Source organism: Pisolithus orientalis (genome assembly GCF_024613125.1).
Source record: "Pisolithus orientalis strain OTSU chromosome Unknown F5J12scaffold_25, whole genome shotgun sequence".
NCBI classification, from domain to species: domain Eukaryota; kingdom Fungi; phylum Basidiomycota; class Agaricomycetes; order Boletales; family Pisolithaceae; genus Pisolithus; species Pisolithus orientalis.
The window spans coordinates 552,557-570,600 of record NW_026260806.1 but is presented as its reverse complement, the minus strand read 5'-3'; the positions used below and the strand labels follow the sequence as shown (position 1 = coordinate 570,600).

The window sequence follows — 18,044 nt, the reverse complement described above, 5'->3', positions numbered from 1 at the left end:
CTCTCTCTCTCTCTATCTGGAAGGCATTTAGCCTCAGTCCGTGACGTGTAATCCTGCAAATGACCATGCCCGACATTCACATTACTGACCGTAAGGGATTCCTGGCAACTCAAACCGCGTAGGAGTCTTAACCGACCACAGCTGGCATTGACAATGCCGGATGCATCCACAGTCTAAATGACGTAGTAACCAGAAGAAAGGAATGTAAGTCAGTGTTGGTATCGGTATGTCACCATGATCTCGATGCTCCAGTAGTTCGTATAAAGCCTTTTGGGAGGTCAAGTGGGCCTGAAGCTGCTATCATCGGGGGTACCTTGTTGTCCGTGCTGGACAACCTGACCGAGCAGAACAGGGTACGCAACGCATTTAACTAAATCCTGTAGAAAACTGAAATTGTTCAGAGAGATGTAGCTAACAGCCTTGAGTATGCCACCCACATCGCCCTGCAAGAGACAACAGAGGACGAAGGTTTTGAGAGATTCTGGGATGAATACACGAATTGCCTCTTCAGTATCGGATGGGAAAAGATCAGAGACGAGTGAGAGAACTTATCATGAAGGCCGTGACTCCAACTCATTTACTTACCTGCAGGCAGTCGGATCTCTCTTTGGAGGATACAACATCCGACATTGGGACATTCTGTGATTATGTCATCGACAACATTAGGAACGACCCACTCTACACCCAAGAGGAAAAGGATCTTGTCATCCACGGGCTCGACATCATCCGGAATCAATCAGGTCACAGGGAATTCTTTCGCAGGTTCACGGTCCGTAAGAACCATGGGTTATTAGGGGTTAGCACTGCGTCGTACGTTCTCTAAAAAGTTGCCGATTATCAGTTTTGATCATGGTTTTTTCAAAGGGTCGAAGACGGCGTCCTCAAACTGCGCTATTCCGGGTTCATGTTCAGTTGCAATGTCGAAGTGGAAGATTATCTTAACACCAACATCGCACATATCGAATTCGTTGCCAGGAAAGGTACGTCCTACATACCGTTGGATGGAAAACGCAATCGATGCAGTGTTTTGATTAGGAATTGTTGAGGCTCGCGCGGACCAGGGAACCATTGACCGGCTCAGGGCACAGATCGAAGAGGAACTGGAACAAGCATCTGGTGACTATATCGACAGGATTGACATCTAAGAGGTGAAAGGGGATCATACCAATTAGCTACTATTACGCCGCTAAGTGATTGGTATGTATTCGAGTAATACCGCATCGTGTTAGGTGATGTCCGAATCAGAAAATTTTGTCCGGCCGGCCCGCGGAGTTTCCCCGAATTCATGCGTGTCGGTGCTGCGTTGAAAAATAGATCGAAGACTTGGACGAGGCAGCTAGCGGTTATAACGTGGATATTTGCATGGTTTCTTCGCGGTGGATGGTCCTGCGTGCCTCTACTGTACATATTTTGGATATGAAATGACTGACCTTGCGCTGGTTTCTGGTATCGCCTTAAACCGAAGATTGTGAGGGAACAACGACAATACGTGTCGTACTGTTGGACAAATGCTTGCTTGTGGGGCTCTGTACCAAGGAGCACGACGTACCATCCTTCTCTTCAAAAATATATATCAGCTTACCCGCGGGAAACGGGTCATATGCCACGGTGTTCATGGAATGTGGGGAGTGACATCAACAGAGCCTATAGATGATCCTCACTACACGTCCATTCCATCAGCGGCAGCACATCCCCTCTTCCTCCCCTTCGCTTCTTTCCATGCCTTTTTCCACGCGCTCGTCATCTCGCTCTTATCCCTTTCCCATGCCTCGCGTATAAACTGTTCCGTAGTGTCAGGGGACCTCTCGAATTTCCGCCCTGTGCCAGAGAGTGGAGGTGGATTACTCTGGTCTTGTGGAGTGCCAACATTTACTTGGGAACGTGGAAAGACGACGGACCAAGTATCACTTCTCGCGTGTGTACGCGCCTGTTTTGAGATTGAGATTCGTGCACCAGAATTGGAGTAGGGTAATGATTCGACAAGGGGAAAGAGAAGTCGCCGGGTAGAGTCTGGAGTGATGACAGCGCTCCCTTCGCGTCCAAGCCTTTTTACCTCCTGGTTCCAATTTGAGCTGGAGAACGGTTCTGAACTTGATGTGGTTACAAGCGTGGAGGGTAGTGCTGTGGTGGGGACGGATGAACAACCGAGTACATCGTCCTCGAGCTCCAAATCGAGATCGAGATGGCCGAGGAGGGAGAAAGACGCTGCAGATTTCACTTTAGATCTTATACCATATGAAACAAGAGCAATTTGTAGAAGGAACAGGAAAAAAGGATCGATAATCTGAAAATGCGGGGAGGTTCGTAAAATAACAATCAAGGCCAAGACGAAAAGCGAACATAATATAGTCTACCAAACAATGGGGAAAGGGTACTTACGCTCTTCTTCTCTCGGTGCAAACAAGTCTTTCAATTTCATCTTCGTCGGTCCAGTTGCGCTGGCAGGTGTCCGCTTTCGAAGTCGCTGTGGTACCAGTAGCAGTCGCAGGTAGATGAGCGGTGGTCGGGTGCGAGTCTCCCATTTGTATATCTTCCCTTTGTTCCTCATTGCTGGACACCTTATCGACTGGATTTATTCGCGCGTCCCCCTCCCTGGAGGAGGCGTGCCGAGGCACCTCTTCAATCTCGCCTTCACCTACTTCACCCACACCCGCATCAACGACCATTGCGGAATGATCACCGGGACCATCATCTATACCGCCAAATTCGTCAACGCTCTCGCGTCCGTCCCCACTCATCCGTCTCTCCGAATATCGTGTTGAGGAGCGTAAGTGCAGCGGATGTTTCTTTGCGGATGTCGATGTTCACGTCTGTACCAAATCTAGGGTTGGAGAAGTTGGCAGTGGGAGTGGGAGTGGTTTGTGAAGGTGGTTGACCTTCAAGGATGATGTTGGAAGAATTTTGAGAGGGGACGTATTCACCATTGCATTCCTCTTCGTCAGACTCGAGCTCGGTGGGCTGGGCTGCAGACCCAAAAGGAAGAGAAGAAACAGAGGGGACGACGAGCGTTTCCAAAAACGCGCCTGTCAGATAGGTCGAGTCCCATTTTGTTGGGTCGATCAAGCGTCTACGTGCCCGTAACGGCGGGACCTTTTTCTTCTTCGCCTTCTTACCCGTCTTTCCCCGAGTTCCCTGCCAACCTCCCATAGCTCGTGTCGGTTCCAAGGGTCGCAGAGGCCTCATCCTCATAGGTCTAACAACCCTTCCAGAAGGTAAAACGACCCAGCCTGGTGTTTTCGCTGCGTCATTACGGGAGAGGGGTGTATCGAGTGGCAGTGTGGTGGATGGGAAGGCGAGTTGGCGTCTTTTTAAGCGGGGAGTGCGAGGTGGAGGAGGTGAAAGGGAGTTGACATAGGCGATGCTGGGAGTATAGGGTGAGGAGGAGGAGGAATAAATCGACACAAGGGTGGGAGATGTACCGTTGGTGATAATCTGGTTTTGCCTCTCCGATACGCAATTTTGCTCCCTTCCATGTGGACCCGCTGAGTACATTCATACCTGTGGACAAGACAAAGTCAGGACGAGCAAGAGTCATTCGAATGAGACATCTCTGTACATTTAGCGATATCCTTTTCCTTGCCCTCCAACGTGACATATGCAAATGGTCTCGGGTCACCCAGTGCATCTAATTTTCCGAATCCATCCAAGGACTTGACTGACCCAAATGCAGAGAGCCTGCGGTGGATGTCAGAGGGCGTGATGGACGGTGTGAGTCCGGAGATGTGCAGTCGTTGTGTCACCACCTCCGATGCCATGTACTAACGAGAGAACAAGAAGCGATGTCACGTGCACTCGTGCTTTCCATCCTTGGCCTTGACTGATTTCATACCAGCCCACCGAGGATGCGATGATGTCGTCCTCGCCTCCTCCTCCATGGCCAGTCTGATCAGCTTCCCGACATCTGAGTCTGCCCCCATCCCCGTCCCTTCTCCCCTCGTCTACCTCCCCTTCCGACGCATCTCCCTCCCCGCAGCCTCAGCACCCGCCCCTCACCGTGCTTCCATCGTCTCGTCCCAGCTACCGCCACAACGTAGAACGAGGACAAGGCGCGTGCATCGGCGTACTTCGTCAGACGAAGCGAGAGATGCGAGACGAGTCAAGATTGTCACAGAGTTCTACGAGACAGAGAAGTCCTATTTCAATGGTCTCGATCTGGTGTACCAAGTGCGTGTGCTCCCCCGCTCGCCAGCCCACGGCGACCGCTGACGATTACATCACACAGCATTTCCTTTCACCTATCCTTGCATCTCTCAGCACCCCAAATCCTCTTCTCACCCGTCAAGAATTGACCACGCTCTTCTCCAACTTCATAGACATCTGGAACTTTCACCGTACATTTGTGGTTGCATTGACAGAAAATCTTCGATCCAAGTCGACTTCACTCTCCACCGTCCTTCTCGCACATTTTCCCTACCTCTCTCTTTACACCCCATTCATAACCTCATTCCCGGCTTCGCTGACATTCCTCATGTCACTCTCTAGTATTAGCGCTTCGCCAAACCCAAGTTTCACAGCCTTCTTGCGCACCCAGGAATCACACCCTCGCTGTGCGCATCTCCGTCTATCCGATTACCTCCTCACTCTCGTCCAACGGTGCCCACGCTACCTTCTTCTCCTCAAAGACCTCGTACAAGCCACAGACCCAAGTTCTACTGAATACGAAACACTCCAACGATCCCTCGGTCTCGTAGAAAAGAGTACGTCCTCCCCCATTTTCATTCGGATGCTTATATCACAATCTCACAATTTTCACTCTCCGGGCCACAGTCACGATCTCCCTCAACACATCTCTCACAGCACATGCTCAAACACTCTCCCTGCTCAATCTCCAACGCAACACGAACAACCTCCCCTCCTCATTATCCCCCCTTGTAACGCCCGGTCGAGATCTCCTCAAACGTGGCACACTCCTTTGCCAAGGGCTTTCTTCCTCTGCTCCCTACGAATTCATTCTCCTGAGTGATCATCTACTTTGGTTATCTCGCGACGACACAAACAATAGCCCTGATCTCCTTGAACAGCGTCCCGGCCCACGCGGCGAGAATGAAAGATGGTCATACGCAGGTCACCTCGATCTCATCGATTTGGAAGTTGTGATAACTATCGTGCATAATGACGTGATTCCACGACTTGATGTCCTCAGCCCGCAAGGGTCGTTTGCGTTGTACGCACCAGCAGGTATGTATTTGTTCTTGTTATACATCTTAGTACATATATGCGTGTCCTACCTTCCTTCTCTTACCCCCTTCCCCCTCAGGCTCTGCATCCAAACAACAGAAAATATCAGATGAACGAGAAATCCTTGACGCGTGGCTAACATCTCTCCGCGCAGCCCGTGCTGCACGTCTCGCAGCGCTTGCACGAGTGAATCCTGACTCGACGTTATCAGCGAGCGGATCCAATGTTCACATCCGGCAGGCATTGAGGGCATTTGCGTATGAAAGCGCTGATCCTTGCGAAAACTCGCTGGCGTTTGAGTACTTGGCTACGTCTCGATACTCGAGTGATACCGGTAGGACTCTCACCTGAAGAGCCTAGGGGAAATGAGTTGCCGCAGATGGCACCAAAGAGCAGTGAAACGCACAAACGGAGAGCACACATCGACCACTTCCTTCCACCCGTATGGACTCCCGATGCAAAAGCGAACAAGTGCATGCGATGTGGGAGACCCTTTGGATTCGTCCTGGATCTCAGATTTGAGAGCTTCTTCGGATGGAGGACCGCAAAGGTCAGTGTCGGGGACGACGCCAACACAAAAACAGAGAGTGGGAAGGAGAAGGAGAGAGGAAGGGGTGCATGGCGACGCAAACATCATTGTCGGATATGTGGGAGAGTGGTTTGTGCAGGCGTGTTCTGACAAGGTAAGGCAATTGGTTTACAATACCCATATATTTGGTAGGCCATTCATGATTTGGAACTTTTGTTGACGCTTCTCTCTCTCTCTCCCTCGTCTACGCTTATAGACATTCTATATTTCTCGGCTCGACGCAGATTCCTTGGCTAAACCAAAACCTGCGCGTGCGTGCACCGAGTGTTACGATATGACATTTCCTCTTCTTCCTAGCCCCACTTTTCCTGAGTCTGGCCCAAACGTCAAGCACAATGTAAAGGATAAGATTGATGGCAGTCGTGCACGACCGCCGACTGCTGCTATAGAGGGTGGATGCGGTCAGGGCGACAAGAATGATCCAAATACATTTTTGGGCGCGCCCGGACTGGATTCGATGACACAGACACGTCCTTGTGCACGAGTAGACACGATACTTGGTATCCCTCCTTGGCTGTCTATTTCTGCACGACGCAGTTTAGACGTGAGCGAAGCCTTGATGGCCATGGATAGTGGGCGCGATCGAGGGAATCATGGCAACGGCGAGAGCGTGGATGAGCAGGAAGACGAGGCTCACGATGATAATGACACTCATGTAGGCCTGAACGTATACCAAAAGGAGGATAGTCGTGGCAGAGGGAATCCTCCGAGGACTCGATGGTCGACTGGGACATCAAACTCGATTCCAGGTACCAGGCAGAGTCTCGACTCGAATCTATGCACACCTGCCCCTGTACACGCACACAACCGTGTGCCTGCGCATGAACACGAGCACGTTGGCGCACTAGTCCACACTTACGGAGACACAAACCCACAACGATTCGAAAATGTACCGGATCACCTTCCCGTCTCCACACGCCCGATACGCATCCGTTCATCTAAACGTCCACGCAGCTATCATGACATCTTGGATGATTTTGCCATGCATGAGTCGGCGGGTCCAGAGGTGGGTTGGGGTGCTGGGATTGGAATAGACCCCAGTCTGGGATCTTCCAACGAAGAGAAAAGTGATAACAGTTCCAACGCGGGCAATCCCCGAACGAACGTAAGCACAAGCACGAATACGAGTGTCATGCCGAGGCCAAGGCCCAGACCAAAGACAGGTACGAAGGAAGAAGATGCGGAGCGGAGGAGAAAGCGGTTTTCGTTGCCTGCTGTAGCGTTACAGACGACGCCTGTGTTCGCAAGCGCGGCGAAGGTAGTAATGCAGGACGTCGGGGAAGATCGTATCGGAGATCTTGGGGATGGTGGCAGTACTAGAGATGATGCGGAAGTTGGGGATAGCAATGGAGACGTCAGAAGTGGGAGAGAGATATTGGAGGGAGGACTGGCAAGGCGCAGGGACAGCTCTGCGATGGGGATGCTGGTTGACGTTTTGAAGGGTGCATCGATGCCGAAGATATGAGGTCAAGTGCGCTTTGTTCTGGACTTTGGACACGGATATGGACAAGATTAGATAGCCAGCGTAGTCTGTGCACTCCACCCAAAAATGTATATGCACACCAGTGCACATAGCAGCTATGGTGACGACTGCGCATCTACTAGCTCTAGCACCACCAGCTTGAGTCGATTGCATCCTGCACGACACAAGAAGCATCTCAAATGTGAAAAATCCTCCATTCTCGCGTAAAGTTTGTCAGGAGTGCAGCAACTCTGTCTGTGCCGTGGGTTTACTGCTTATTCGGCCTCTGGGTGGTATACACGCATCTCGCTCTCAACTGCAACTGTCTAAGGTTGCATAAAGTGGACCAGAGGTTTTCGATCTCCTCTAAAGGAATGCAGTGTCTGATGGAGCATTGTTCTGTACATACCACGAGTTGAAAATCAAAATTTGCGATGAAAAGCACTGAGCAACGAGAATAGGAATTCATGGTATCGTGGGCGATATCCCAGAGAAGAACTATCATATTCTCCCAGTCCTCACTCGATTTAAAGAAAAGGGTGATTGTTTGTTAATCCCTACCGGTAGACTTGCAGGATTTTGGTGACGTTGCCAGCTCGGCGGATGAAAAACCTCAAGAATAGTAAATGTCCAGGACTTGCGGAGAAAAACAACGCTAGTCATCATGACATCTGTAAATCCAGCGGGCTTCCAAAGTGCATATACATGAAGTGCTTACGATGAACTCTCTTGTGGCTTCCACGAACGGCGAGGGACACAACAGAAACACAGTTCACTGCACTAGTTCAGAATGTTACATACACGGTGGCCTGCTATCACGTTCACACATATTACAACCCAACGACGGGCGCTTGCTCGGATACCCCAGTGTCCACAAGTTTTTTCTTGATCGATTCACGAACCTTTCTGTATTGCTCCTCATTCAAACCAAGCACGTGGGCCGCTAAAGTCACGAGTCAATGTCCCCTCAGCGTTTCGAGCCGTTCTACTTACAGAGTGTAGTCTTCGTTTCCACCTTGCCATCCGCATAGAGAACGCTGCTGTATTGCGCCCCATCGACGCTGAAGTGGACATAGGAAGTAGAAACTGCAATGGCACCATTTTTCTCCCTGGCGGTTGTTCGCTTAAGTGGCAATGGAATGGGGGACCACTATCGTGAACTCACGAGCAAATGGCAAGCTGGAACTTGCCATGGTAACTCCCCCCTCCAATAAAAAGCAAACGGGAGACCACGTCTTGATTGACTTGAGCAAGAGCACCCTGGTTGAACAGCTTTAGTGCTTCTTCGTTCTCAGCCTTCTGCTGGAGGGCGTTCAAAGCACGGGTGAGCAGTTCGCGCTCCGATTTGGACACATTTAAAGAGTCAAAGACCAATCCATTGACCTCTTCCTCACGTCTGTCAACGTAGGGGGCACGCGTAAGCTGACCGTGGAAAGTGTTAGGCAGTGTGAACGAACCCATCTTGTTGGCTAAACCAGTGTATATTTAGAAGGGTAGTCTTAAAAGTGTTGAACCATTTGGCGTAGTCATCGCCACTTGCTTTATCTGCTGCCCTGGCTGCAAGCTCGAAGCTGTTTCGTACGTCTTCCTGTACAAAGATTGAGAAAGTACATTTCACCGTGGATTAAACCGTACCTGGTGTTGTGCGCTGACGTCAGGCAAGAAAACTAGGAGTACTGAAACACAGACAGCCGCACTGGCGGACCCGATGACGGAACAGGACATGCTGGTTTATACTGAAGGTAGGATGCAATGTGTAGTATATCTGGCACGGATACGAAGAGTTATAATCCATCCCCCCGCGGCAGACGCCGTTAGCTGAGACGAGCAAGCCCCATTTGAACTCGTGGACCTGATTGATCGGTATGAGCTTGTCCAAGTTGCCGTTTGGCACCGACGGTTTCATGACAGCAGGCATCTTGAATGGAAGACATTCAATGCACAGTCACGTGGTCTATGTCGAAGCCCCTGGGAGCTGCGTATTTCAAGTCACGGTTCCCGGATAGCAAGATCGCCGGCACCCCAAATGTCCAGAAATGTAAGTCAAATTTTTCGCATAGAAGACGTTCACATTCAGCTGAGTCCTGACCCTTGAGGTATCTGGCCCAGAATTGAAAGTGTGTGAAAATGTGGAACAGCGTGTGCCTCGGCGCTTGGTATTGACGAATTTGGTCTCCACCAAGTTGGATATTAAGTACCAAACCTCAAAATTGACTTCGGCTGACCATGGAGGCTGAGCACTCCCGTCACACCTGCATGGGTCAATTTTTCAAAGAAGGCAGGATGAAACGTCCTGGCGTGAAAGGCTGCTGCGTTCAGCTGACCCATACCATGTTTTGACAATACCCCGTTTAGCGTCCAACGTAACAGGTCCATGATGCAGCAGGAAGACGTCACGCCCATGGCACGAACACCAAGATCTAGGACTGGACTACGTTTTTTCATGCACTTTAAGAAAGTCCAGTCGGCTTCATGCAGCTAACCTGCGTAGAGAAGCCTTGTTCTGCAGCGCTAATTCCCAGCAAGACACGTCCTTAGTATTCCTAGATGATATCCTTGAGGTACCAGAGTCAAATGTGTAGAACCAATATTCCGGAGTAGGGGGTTACCACGTCCGTTCAAAGTGTCAAATATGAGGCGGCCGCCCGGATATCACGGCTCCCAATCATTGTTTAGGCTAGTTATGACAGATGGATTGGAACCACCGCTCACGCCCTGGCTGGATATACTAGTACCGCATCAAGCACTTGCACAATACATGGTAATGTGTTGCGTCGGATGCTATGCAATTGGGTCAACGAACAGGACTAACAATTTCCCCTATCAGGCAACGGAAGTGGCATTTCGGCCCCCAACTCACCACCTAAGCTTTCGTGTGGTTGACACGAACTTTTATCTTCACGCCTGATTGGTAAGTGGAGCAGTTTTGCGATGCCGTATCCCAGTGACTATTGGCGTTAACGAGGCGAGCATCAGAGGGACAGTGAATGACGGAATCGCGGTCACGACCAGTCAGTGACGGGTTTAAACAGGTTTAAACCATTTATCCGCTTCCTGATGAGAAGAATCACTCTGGTATGGAAGACTATTGCATTCAGTTGATCTTTCATATTCTACGGGTGCTGATGCACTAGTTTCAAATCAAAATTTCTGGAGATGCCCGGACGTTGGGAATGTACATATACAAGGCTCGAGACGCGAGCAACAAGACAGCAGGAATGATGCTACCTTTGGTGACCCCGCAGTCTTCTGAGAGGACACAAGTTATGTGTCATTAATTCTTGCAGCTCCAAATCCCATTTGGGCTTATGATTGGTGACAGCTGACCTGTGCAGAAAGGAGTACCGGGAACGCTTTGTACAAACCTGTTGAATTCTGGAAGACAATCTGACTGAATAATTACATAGTACGTAAGTGGCTGAGGACACTCTTACAGAACTACTTATTTCAGTCTTACAGTAACTTCACTGATCCCCATACATTGACGGTAAGGAAATCCGGTTCGCTTGCCTATCATTGCCGAAGGCTGTGGGGACGTGGGGCATGTGGCGAGGCATCACCGACCCAGATCCTTGGAACATGTGGCTTGGAAACCCCCTGAGTTCCATTGAACATGTCAATCATATCATGGGAACATGCAAGTGGACGACCAGGGACAACCATACCGGCTCTCGATTTCCAACTACATACCCGGTTCCTTCTGGACTTCCTTGAACCCGAAAGCATAAGGCTGTATCCATGATCAAGGGGCCAACCGTGCACGGGTGATAATCTCATCTTGGTGATCGTGCACCGTGAGCATCACGATCTCACCAGATATGGATCAAGACTGTAGAGCCCATGGGTATAAAGTGGGTGTGTCGGCGTGCTCTGAACCCAGAACCACTGTATCTCATAAATTTAGTGTGAACTCCTCTCAAGTTCTTTCATATCGACATGTCCGACGATATTGCTCAAGCCTTGGCGTACATCGAATCAGCGACCTTGAATCCCATCCAGGTCGGTCTGTACTCAAGGGCTGCAGTCCTTTCAGAAAACAAAGGTGTGCGTTGACGGCCTCATGTATCGCCCTCCGAAATTAATGAGGGTTTGTGTAGACCGTGGAAAATATTTGGGTGAACCTGGTCAGGATGGCGCCGCCACTGTTGGTGGCACTCTGGTCTCCGTCCTTGCCAACCTCACTGGGCAAAACCGCGTCAGTGCACCTTGTTTACGATGATGCCAAGTATTGACACCTCAGTTGGCATTTGCCACCATTTAGACGGACGTTGCCAATTCCCTCGAGTTCGCTTCTCGCGTTGCCGCCAAGGAAGTGGGGGCTGATGACCATACCGCGGCATATTGGAATGCATTCAAGACGTCTATTTTCCAAATTGGATGGTTCAAGCAGGCTGACGAGTGGTCTTCGGATTTCATTGATGGTACAACAACTGGTGCCGAGAACTTCAGCGACTACGTGATTGACAATGTCAGCGGGGACCCACTCTATTCCAGCGCAGAAAAAGATATTGTTATCCGATCACTGAAATCGTTGCGAAGCCAGGCGGAAAAGCGTGCTTTCTTCAGGAGCTTCACCGCCGGTGGTGACAAGGGGTCCTTTGGTGTTAACTCAGCGACGTATGTATTTCTCACTTGATTTTTTTTCTTTATACGTAGGCATTCATAATTCTCCGAAAGGGTTACAAATGGAGCGCTGGCAATGCGTTTTTCAGCATTCACTTTCAGTTGCAATGCCAAGGTGGATGATTATCTGATTTTCAGTATCAAGAACATCAAGGCCAATGTGCAAAAGGGTATGTAAGCTTGCTTTCTATATTCCCCAACTTATTCATTATGTCGCAGACAATGTGGATGCCGCTGCGAATCAGAGGACTATCGACTCGGTCAGACAGAAGATCGAAGGACAAATTGGACAAGGCGGCTGGTGACTACATCGACGGGGTGGATATTTGAATGGTCGCGCCAGGGTCTCGATTGTATTTCAAAGTGAAAGTTCAAAGCGTGTTAATGTAAACTGATGTGAAATGGCAATTGCTCTGGTTTCTCTTTCACCGACTGGAGGGACCGCCGCGACGGAGTGCGCTGTGTGTACATCTCAACAAACGGAGTCATACATGCGGTACATTGCACTCCCTCCTGTGCCTCCCCCGTTTTTCGAATTCTGGAGAGCCCTTAACGTTTCACTGGCAGGGTGACGTTCTGAGTCGGATTCCGAATACAGGTCTTTGAATTGGGCGTTCGGTCGTGTCATAAAAATAAACTATGTAGAAGCGAGAGACGATGAACGAACTTCAATGTAACTCACTCATCCTACAAAGTCGACCAGTAGGTATTGAGTTGAGAAGGATATGTGCATTACAGTAATATTTGTTGTGTGCGTGCGTAACCTTGTTCTAGTGGAGTTCTCCAAGCTGACAATTTTCTCGAGTTCGTAAAAAAACCGATATATGTGCATCAGCAATGGTGTACATATTCGAGTAATCAGGAGTCCACGACAATAAGCGTGCTTAACGATGTCACAACTTCCGTGTCGGTGCACCCATCAATTGACATCAGCATCTTAATCGCAGAGCTGTTGTTCCCTCTCCTAGGCATCTTCCTCCAGTCCTAACATCGCTGCTGCCATTTACAACTTCCCCACTATCGCTAGCACTGTCACCATCCCCAGCGACATCTCCGACGTGATCGCGCGTGCGTAAATATTACAGGTGTCGTCAGTAACGCCACAGCAACAACGAAGACCGCAGGCTCCTCCGTTCCGCATCTTCTCCCTTTGCGCTTGGCTTTAATTTGGGCCTTGGTCTTGGCATCCCACTCGTGCTGGCGCTAGTCCCTGTGTTCATTGGGGGTTGCCCGGGTTGCAACCGTTTCGATTTTCTCTCCTTCGGAACAACCCAGGCTTGAGTTCATTCCAATTCCAACACCCAAACCCATGGCCATACAGATGCAGGACAAACCATCGAAGATATCGTAATAGCTCCATGGACGCTTGGATGAGCGGATGCGTATCAGGTGCGTAGAGATGGAAAAGGTGAATCTGTACATTTTTGAATCATGGCGCATCCGCAAAAGCGCGGACCTGCGCGCCTATGTGCTCGTGTTCGTGTGCGGGTGTGTGCGTGTACAGGAGGGTGTGCTCGGACTCAAGTTCACATTCTGCGTGGTACCTGGAATCGAGTTTGATGTCGTAGTCGATCGCCAAATCCCAGAATTTCCTCCGCCGCGACTACCCATTCTCTTTCTGCCATACGTCCACACCTACATCAGCATCTTCATCACCCTGAACCGCTCCCGTTATCCATAGCTGCATCAAGGCTTCGCTCACATATAAACTAATTTATGCGGGAATAGATAGCCAAGAAGGGACAGTATGTATCATTTCTTTTACCTGTGCACAAGGAAGTGTCTGTGTCGTTAAATCCAGTCTGCGTGCGCCCACGAATGCATGTGGATCATCCTCGCCGACCAGATCGCGTTCGCTCTCGACTGCGACCGCAGCCGTCAACAGTCCTGCATGAGCGTCATCAATCTTGGGTATGCAGTAGATCTCGTCTCGGCCGGCGCCGCATCCCGCCAGAATATTCTCGATTCCTAGTTGTGTCTCTCGCATCAGTTTGCTACTGGTGCCCTACCACTTCGGGTGAGCTCGGGTGCTACAGGTGTGTTTATTTTGGCTACCTACTTTTCCGGCAGCCTTTATGATAGTCATAATTGATTGATTCTAAACAAGCTGTGCTTACCGTCCTGCGCCGTGGCTAATGGTACGGAAGGATGATTCTGGGAGGACCCGAGTTGTCATTTTTTTGCGGATGTGGCGACAGATTGAGTTCTTCCTTTTGAAATCGATGAGTGGAAAGTACATCCTTGGCTTAATCCATTTCCGTCCGGCATTCTACCTTGTCTGCCCACCATCCATGTTACGTCCCCATCCGTTCTTTCTGCCCCCCATCCGGATGTGCCCCAGTTCCTGGCATGAGTATCGGGGTAGCTCATCCGGCTGTGATACTCCGCTGTGGATGTGCCTCATTGTTGACGGTGAAGTCACGGTCGACTAGCGGATTGAAAATTTTCACATGCAATGCTTATGCAAGTCATTAGCGAGCAATCAAGCGAGTGACTCCACGAGGGCGGGGTGAGACGATGCATTGGTACTTGTGTCTTTGCACACCTCCAAACCCCGTACTACATATGTTGCTCACCAATGATGTTGCCACGGTGCCTGCTGTATGAATTCTCACCGCGCTAGATCTCACAGCAGACTTCATTTCCGTGTCAAGGGACATTACATGCTGTCTGGTTTAGCATGAAGATCTATGAGCTGTGTACCTCGGTTGTAACCCCGAACGAGCGATAAACCTACGAGTGCAGATATACGTTGAGCTGTCTCGCTTCACTACGCAAAATCCAACGTGGCGACTACTAATTCTTTGAGTACGTCGAGACGGCCCGACGGGTGGCCGCTCCATGTGTTCTTAACGAACTGCCGTGAATTCATTCACGTAGGATACTGTCAAACCCGTGATGAGCAACCGCAAAGATGCACTTGTGCTTCATGGGTTAGTTTCCATGCAGGCAGTGTACTGATTGACGAATACGTATCCTTAGTTGAATTTGTGGACGCCTAATGACCAAAAGTTAGGTCGGATGCCGCTCGAAACCTACTTAGCTGCAGACTCCGCTGGTCAGAGGTTTCAGGTCTGGGACATGGCACCGTTCGTCGTGTGTTAGTACTTGGACTAGACTTCGGCTCTCCCCCGTACACTTCTGTCGCAGGTCATCGGCTTCGTGCCCGGCCATGTTTTTGACGCCGACGACCATGGAGGTTATCCCTAACCTTCGCAAATGGTGGTCATCGATTCCGACGCTCATTTATTGTCGCTTCTTCTGGCTGGGTTAGGGTCCAAAGTACCCGCAATTGTCGTCCCGTCTCCTATCGTTCTTCTTCCGGGCGTAACTGAACAACACCAGATCGGTGACCGTGTCTATATACCCTGCACGAGACATTCGGTTGGCGTCGACATAGCATAGGAGGATGCCCGAAATAGTCTCAGGAATCAACTATGCCCGGAGTCACGGAGTTTCCCACAGCGCCAATATATTCGATTGCAAGAACGTCGGAAAAAGTGCGCACAATTTCCACAATTTCCAGGTGCAGTGACCTTGTAAAAAAATGTAAACAACGTAAAAACGAAGATGGGTGATGGGCTCTCCACAACGCGCGACACAACAGCAATGTAGGATCAGCCGATCAGGCCTCAGGATTCGGCAATACAATTCACTCCACCGATCCAGTTAATGATTCCTATTTGTTACTATATATAGATGGTGGCCACACATCGCATTCACTTGTTACAATCCAGAGATGGGCGCTTGTTCAGATATCCCACTGTCCTCAAGTCCTTTTCTTAATCGAATCGCGAACTTTGCTGTATAGTTCACTGTTCAAACCAAGCACGTGGGTCGCTAAACTCACTGAGTCAACATCCTGTCAGCATTTCGAAGCATTCCACTTACAGAGTGTAGTCTTCGTTTCCACCTTGCCATCTGCATAGAGAACGCTGCTGTATTGTGCCCCATCGACGTTGAAGTGGATGTAGGAAGTAGAGACAGCAACGGCGCCGTTCTTCTCCCTGACAATTGTTCGCTTGAGTGGCAATGTAATGGCGGGACCACATATCGTGGACTCACGAGCAAACGGCAAGCTGAAATTTGCCATGGTAACTCCCCCCTCCGATAAAAAGCAAACGGGAAATTGCATCTTGACTGACTTCATCAAGAGCACTCTGGTTGAACAGATTTAGTGCTTGTTCGTTTTCTGCTTTCTGCTGGAGGGCGTTCAAAGCACGGATGAGCAGATCGCGCTCTGAACCGGTCAAGTCCAAAGAGTCAAAGACTAGTCCCTGGACCTCCTGTTCTAGCCTGTCAACATTGGGTTGGAGCATAAACTGACTGTAGCAAGTGTTAAGCAGCATGAACGAACCCATCCTGTTGGCTAAACCAGTGTATATTTAAAAGCGTAGTCTTGAAAGTGTTGAACCATCTGGCGTAGTCGTCGCCAGTTGCTTTATCTGCTGCTCTGGCAGCAAACTCCAAGCTGTTTCGTACGTCCTCCTGTACGAAGATTTGAGCAGGAACGTTTGATTGTGCATTAAATCCCACCTGGTGTTGTGCGCTGACGCCAGGCAAAAAAACTAGGAGTATCGAGACGCAGACAGCCGCACTGGTAGACATGCTGGCTGATATTAGAGGTAGGGATTCAACGTGTGATAACTCCGGTGCGCGTACGAAGGGTTATAACATATTCCCCCAGCGGCAGACGCCGGGAGTCGAGCAAGCCCCATTTGAAAGTTACGGAGTTGTACTCCACCGGGTGCAAGAACATGCGCTGCGCATCTTCGACTCACCTGACTAACCTGCCTGTGCCTATCCAAGTCGCCGTTAGCATCTCTCGAAGAGCGAAGACATTGCTATGACTAAACATCCAGTTGTCATGTGGTCCTGCGATGGAGAAACTTCCATGCCACCTCACACAAACTAGGCAAGCAGCACGGGTTAAGATGGCCGGTAACAGAATTGCTGTTTGCAACCCAAATTTCAAGGAATGGATGGAAGGCCGATCGCGTTCAGCTGACCTCTATGACACTGGGATTTTTTCGTGTCCCATTTAGGATTGAAAACCAACGTGCGCCTCGGTTTCGACGAATACAGGAGGAAATGAAACGGTCACGCCCAGTCGGACTACAATGTCAATTATCCATCCAATCACGGCCTGCCTGAGTGAGCAGAACCTTGAAATTCGACTTTGAGAAGCTGATGCTCGCATTGGACGTGCGAGTCGAACAGTCCTGAGGTGCATGGAAGGTTGATGGCATTTAGCTGACCTTTCTTTTTTCATGGAGCTTCCTCCAGGATGCCCCGTTTAGGATACAACGTGACCGGCAATGTGACGGCAGCAGCACGCCCATTGCTCGATCTCCATGATCTAGGCATGAATGGACTACGATCTCGGTTCTTTCATACACCCTAAGCGGATGGGTTCTGAATATTGGCACTAGTTTCAACTCAACATCTCCGGCGGTGCTCGGGCATTGGAGAATCCAGGAGCAAACAACGCCCAAGACGTGAATGTCAGGAAGGCAAAAATCGTGATTCCGACTTTCGCGTACTTCTCCAAAGGCAGTCTGGACCGTGAAACGATGCAGCAAGTAACGTGCGCAGAACGCGGCGTATCGACCTTGCCTTTCTGTGTAAACCTTATGCTGATACATTGAACTCTGGAAGATATGATCTAACGGAATATTTACAAGGTAAGGACACTCTTGGGCAGTAGTGGCCAGGGAGAAAGTGCGTCCATTCATACCAGATGGCATTGGTGGCTTCCAATTAAGGATATAACCCCCTCTTGTCGCTTGAATGGTGACACTCAAGCTGATAAAACGACAACTCATAGTTGGGTGGTGATAATGGAATAATTCCATTACGGTGACGGGACCTCTTGCAAAATGTGGGGCAATGTGGGCCAGTCAGACGTGTGTCCTAGCCTCAGAAACTTGAAAGTTACATGCGATGCTTGTCTTCAGCCATTGGGTGGAGCACTATTTCGGTCTTACAGCAACAGATCTCCTAGATCAAGTTGCCCGTTCATTACCCCCGAAAGGATGAAGCTGGGGCGCGCCGTGCCTGAACCTACCGAGCCAGATGCCTGGAACGCGGAGGAGAGTGCATCTTCGAAGCATCCCTCTTGCTTCCATTGAACACGTCAATATCATGTGAACATGTAAGTGGAGAACCTACCGGCTGCCGCTTTCCATCTTC

At 49.9% G+C, this 18,044-nt stretch overlaps 7 protein-coding genes across 7 annotated transcripts; 3 read left to right on the top strand and 4 right to left on the bottom strand.

Annotated features, from left to right (window-relative positions):
• Nucleotides 1–27: 27 nt before the first annotated feature.
• On the top strand, nucleotides 28–1,327 carry F5J12DRAFT_846205 (uncharacterized protein; the record flags this gene model as incomplete). The annotated part of the gene is made up of 7 exons (XM_051746335.1): nucleotides 28–90; nucleotides 142–204; nucleotides 256–353; nucleotides 402–538; nucleotides 592–810; nucleotides 865–1,168; nucleotides 1,226–1,327. Coding segments are annotated over exons 1-6 (715 nt in total), but the record flags the coding sequence as incomplete, so codon positions are not given.
• A 234-nt stretch (nucleotides 1,328–1,561) lies between these two features.
• F5J12DRAFT_260772 (uncharacterized protein) lies at nucleotides 1,562–2,628 on the bottom strand. The gene is made up of 2 exons (XM_051738644.1): nucleotides 2,380–2,628; nucleotides 1,562–2,205 (listed from the first exon to the last, which is right to left on the bottom strand). The coding sequence occupies exons 1-2, from the start codon at nucleotides 2,546–2,548 to the stop codon at nucleotides 1,661–1,663; spliced, it is 714 nt and encodes a 237-aa protein (XP_051598022.1). The 5' UTR covers nucleotides 2,549–2,628; the 3' UTR covers nucleotides 1,562–1,660.
• Nucleotides 2,629–3,787, bottom strand: F5J12DRAFT_260771 (uncharacterized protein). The gene is made up of 3 exons (XM_051738643.1): nucleotides 3,557–3,787; nucleotides 3,420–3,498; nucleotides 2,629–3,361 (listed from the first exon to the last, which is right to left on the bottom strand). The coding sequence occupies exons 1-3, from the start codon at nucleotides 3,753–3,755 to the stop codon at nucleotides 2,710–2,712; spliced, it is 930 nt and encodes a 309-aa protein (XP_051598021.1). The 5' UTR covers nucleotides 3,756–3,787; the 3' UTR covers nucleotides 2,629–2,709.
• A 30-nt stretch (nucleotides 3,788–3,817) lies between these two features.
• F5J12DRAFT_846192 (uncharacterized protein) lies at nucleotides 3,818–7,346 on the top strand. Its single transcript, XM_051746334.1, has 6 exons — nucleotides 3,818–4,164; nucleotides 4,223–4,697; nucleotides 4,768–5,178; nucleotides 5,258–5,489; nucleotides 5,539–5,848; nucleotides 5,964–7,346. The coding sequence occupies exons 1-6, from the start codon at nucleotides 3,874–3,876 to the stop codon at nucleotides 7,230–7,232; spliced, it is 2,988 nt and encodes a 995-aa protein (XP_051598020.1). The 5' UTR covers nucleotides 3,818–3,873; the 3' UTR covers nucleotides 7,233–7,346.
• Nucleotides 7,347–8,059: 713 nt separating this feature from the next.
• F5J12DRAFT_724084 (32 kDa-cell wall symbiosis regulated acidic polypeptide precursor) lies at nucleotides 8,060–8,954 on the bottom strand (the record flags this gene model as incomplete). The annotated part of the gene is made up of 5 exons (XM_051741498.1): nucleotides 8,060–8,172; nucleotides 8,223–8,338; nucleotides 8,395–8,625; nucleotides 8,687–8,817; nucleotides 8,865–8,954. 5 exons carry the CDS (start codon nucleotides 8,952–8,954, stop codon nucleotides 8,060–8,062), a joined length of 681 nt encoding a protein of 226 aa, XP_051598019.1.
• Nucleotides 8,955–11,030: 2,076 nt separating this feature from the next.
• F5J12DRAFT_260663 (32 kDa-cell wall symbiosis regulated acidic polypeptide) lies at nucleotides 11,031–12,346 on the top strand. The gene is made up of 6 exons (XM_051738642.1): nucleotides 11,031–11,084; nucleotides 11,134–11,271; nucleotides 11,327–11,424; nucleotides 11,491–11,846; nucleotides 11,907–12,022; nucleotides 12,072–12,346. The coding sequence occupies exons 2-6, from the start codon at nucleotides 11,166–11,168 to the stop codon at nucleotides 12,155–12,157; spliced, it is 762 nt and encodes a 253-aa protein (XP_051598018.1). The 5' UTR covers nucleotides 11,031–11,084; nucleotides 11,134–11,165; the 3' UTR covers nucleotides 12,158–12,346.
• Nucleotides 12,347–15,621: 3,275 nt separating this feature from the next.
• Nucleotides 15,622–16,460, bottom strand: F5J12DRAFT_894867 (32 kDa-cell wall symbiosis regulated acidic polypeptide precursor; the record flags this gene model as incomplete). The annotated part of the gene is made up of 4 exons (XM_051747778.1): nucleotides 15,622–15,692; nucleotides 15,744–15,859; nucleotides 15,918–16,148; nucleotides 16,210–16,460. The coding sequence occupies 4 exons, from the start codon at nucleotides 16,458–16,460 to the stop codon at nucleotides 15,622–15,624; spliced, it is 669 nt and encodes a 222-aa protein (XP_051598017.1).
• Between the last annotated feature and the right edge of the window lie 1,584 nt (nucleotides 16,461–18,044).

What these genes read in the sequence shown, in the direction of transcription:
- F5J12DRAFT_260771 (XM_051738643.1), bottom strand. Translation starts at nt 3,755, where the DNA reads ATGGCATCGGAGGTGGTGACACAACGACTGCACATCTCCGGACTCACA. An exon ending in GGAAAAGGATATCGCTAAAT is followed by an intron (nt 3,499 to 3,556) that starts GTACAGAGATGT and finishes TCTTGTCCACAG; the next exon opens with GTATGAATGTACTCAGCGGG. An exon ending in AAACCAGATTATCACCAACG is followed by an intron (nt 3,362 to 3,419) that starts GTACATCTCCCA and finishes CTATACTCCCAG; the next exon opens with CATCGCCTATGTCAACTCCC.
- F5J12DRAFT_260772 (XM_051738644.1), bottom strand. Translation starts at nt 2,548, where the DNA reads ATGAGGAACAAAGGGAAGATATACAAATGGGAGACTCGCACCCGACCA. An exon ending in TGCACCGAGAGAAGAAGAGC is followed by an intron (nt 2,206 to 2,379) that starts GTAAGTACCCTT and finishes TGAAATCTGCAG; the next exon opens with CGTCTTTCTCCCTCCTCGGC.
- F5J12DRAFT_260663 (XM_051738642.1), top strand. Translation starts at nt 11,166, where the DNA reads ATGTCCGACGATATTGCTCAAGCCTTGGCGTACATCGAATCAGCGACC. An exon ending in AGTCCTTTCAGAAAACAAAG is followed by an intron (nt 11,272 to 11,326) that starts GTGTGCGTTGAC and finishes GGGTTTGTGTAG; the next exon opens with ACCGTGGAAAATATTTGGGT. An exon ending in ACCTCACTGGGCAAAACCGC is followed by an intron (nt 11,425 to 11,490) that starts GTCAGTGCACCT and finishes GCCACCATTTAG; the next exon opens with ACGGACGTTGCCAATTCCCT.
- F5J12DRAFT_846192 (XM_051746334.1), top strand. Translation starts at nt 3,874, where the DNA reads ATGGCCAGTCTGATCAGCTTCCCGACATCTGAGTCTGCCCCCATCCCC. An exon ending in TGCGTTGTACGCACCAGCAG is followed by an intron (nt 5,179 to 5,257) that starts GTATGTATTTGT and finishes CTTCCCCCTCAG; the next exon opens with GCTCTGCATCCAAACAACAG. An exon ending in GGAGAGTGGTTTGTGCAGGC is followed by an intron (nt 5,849 to 5,963) that starts GTGTTCTGACAA and finishes CTACGCTTATAG; the next exon opens with ACATTCTATATTTCTCGGCT.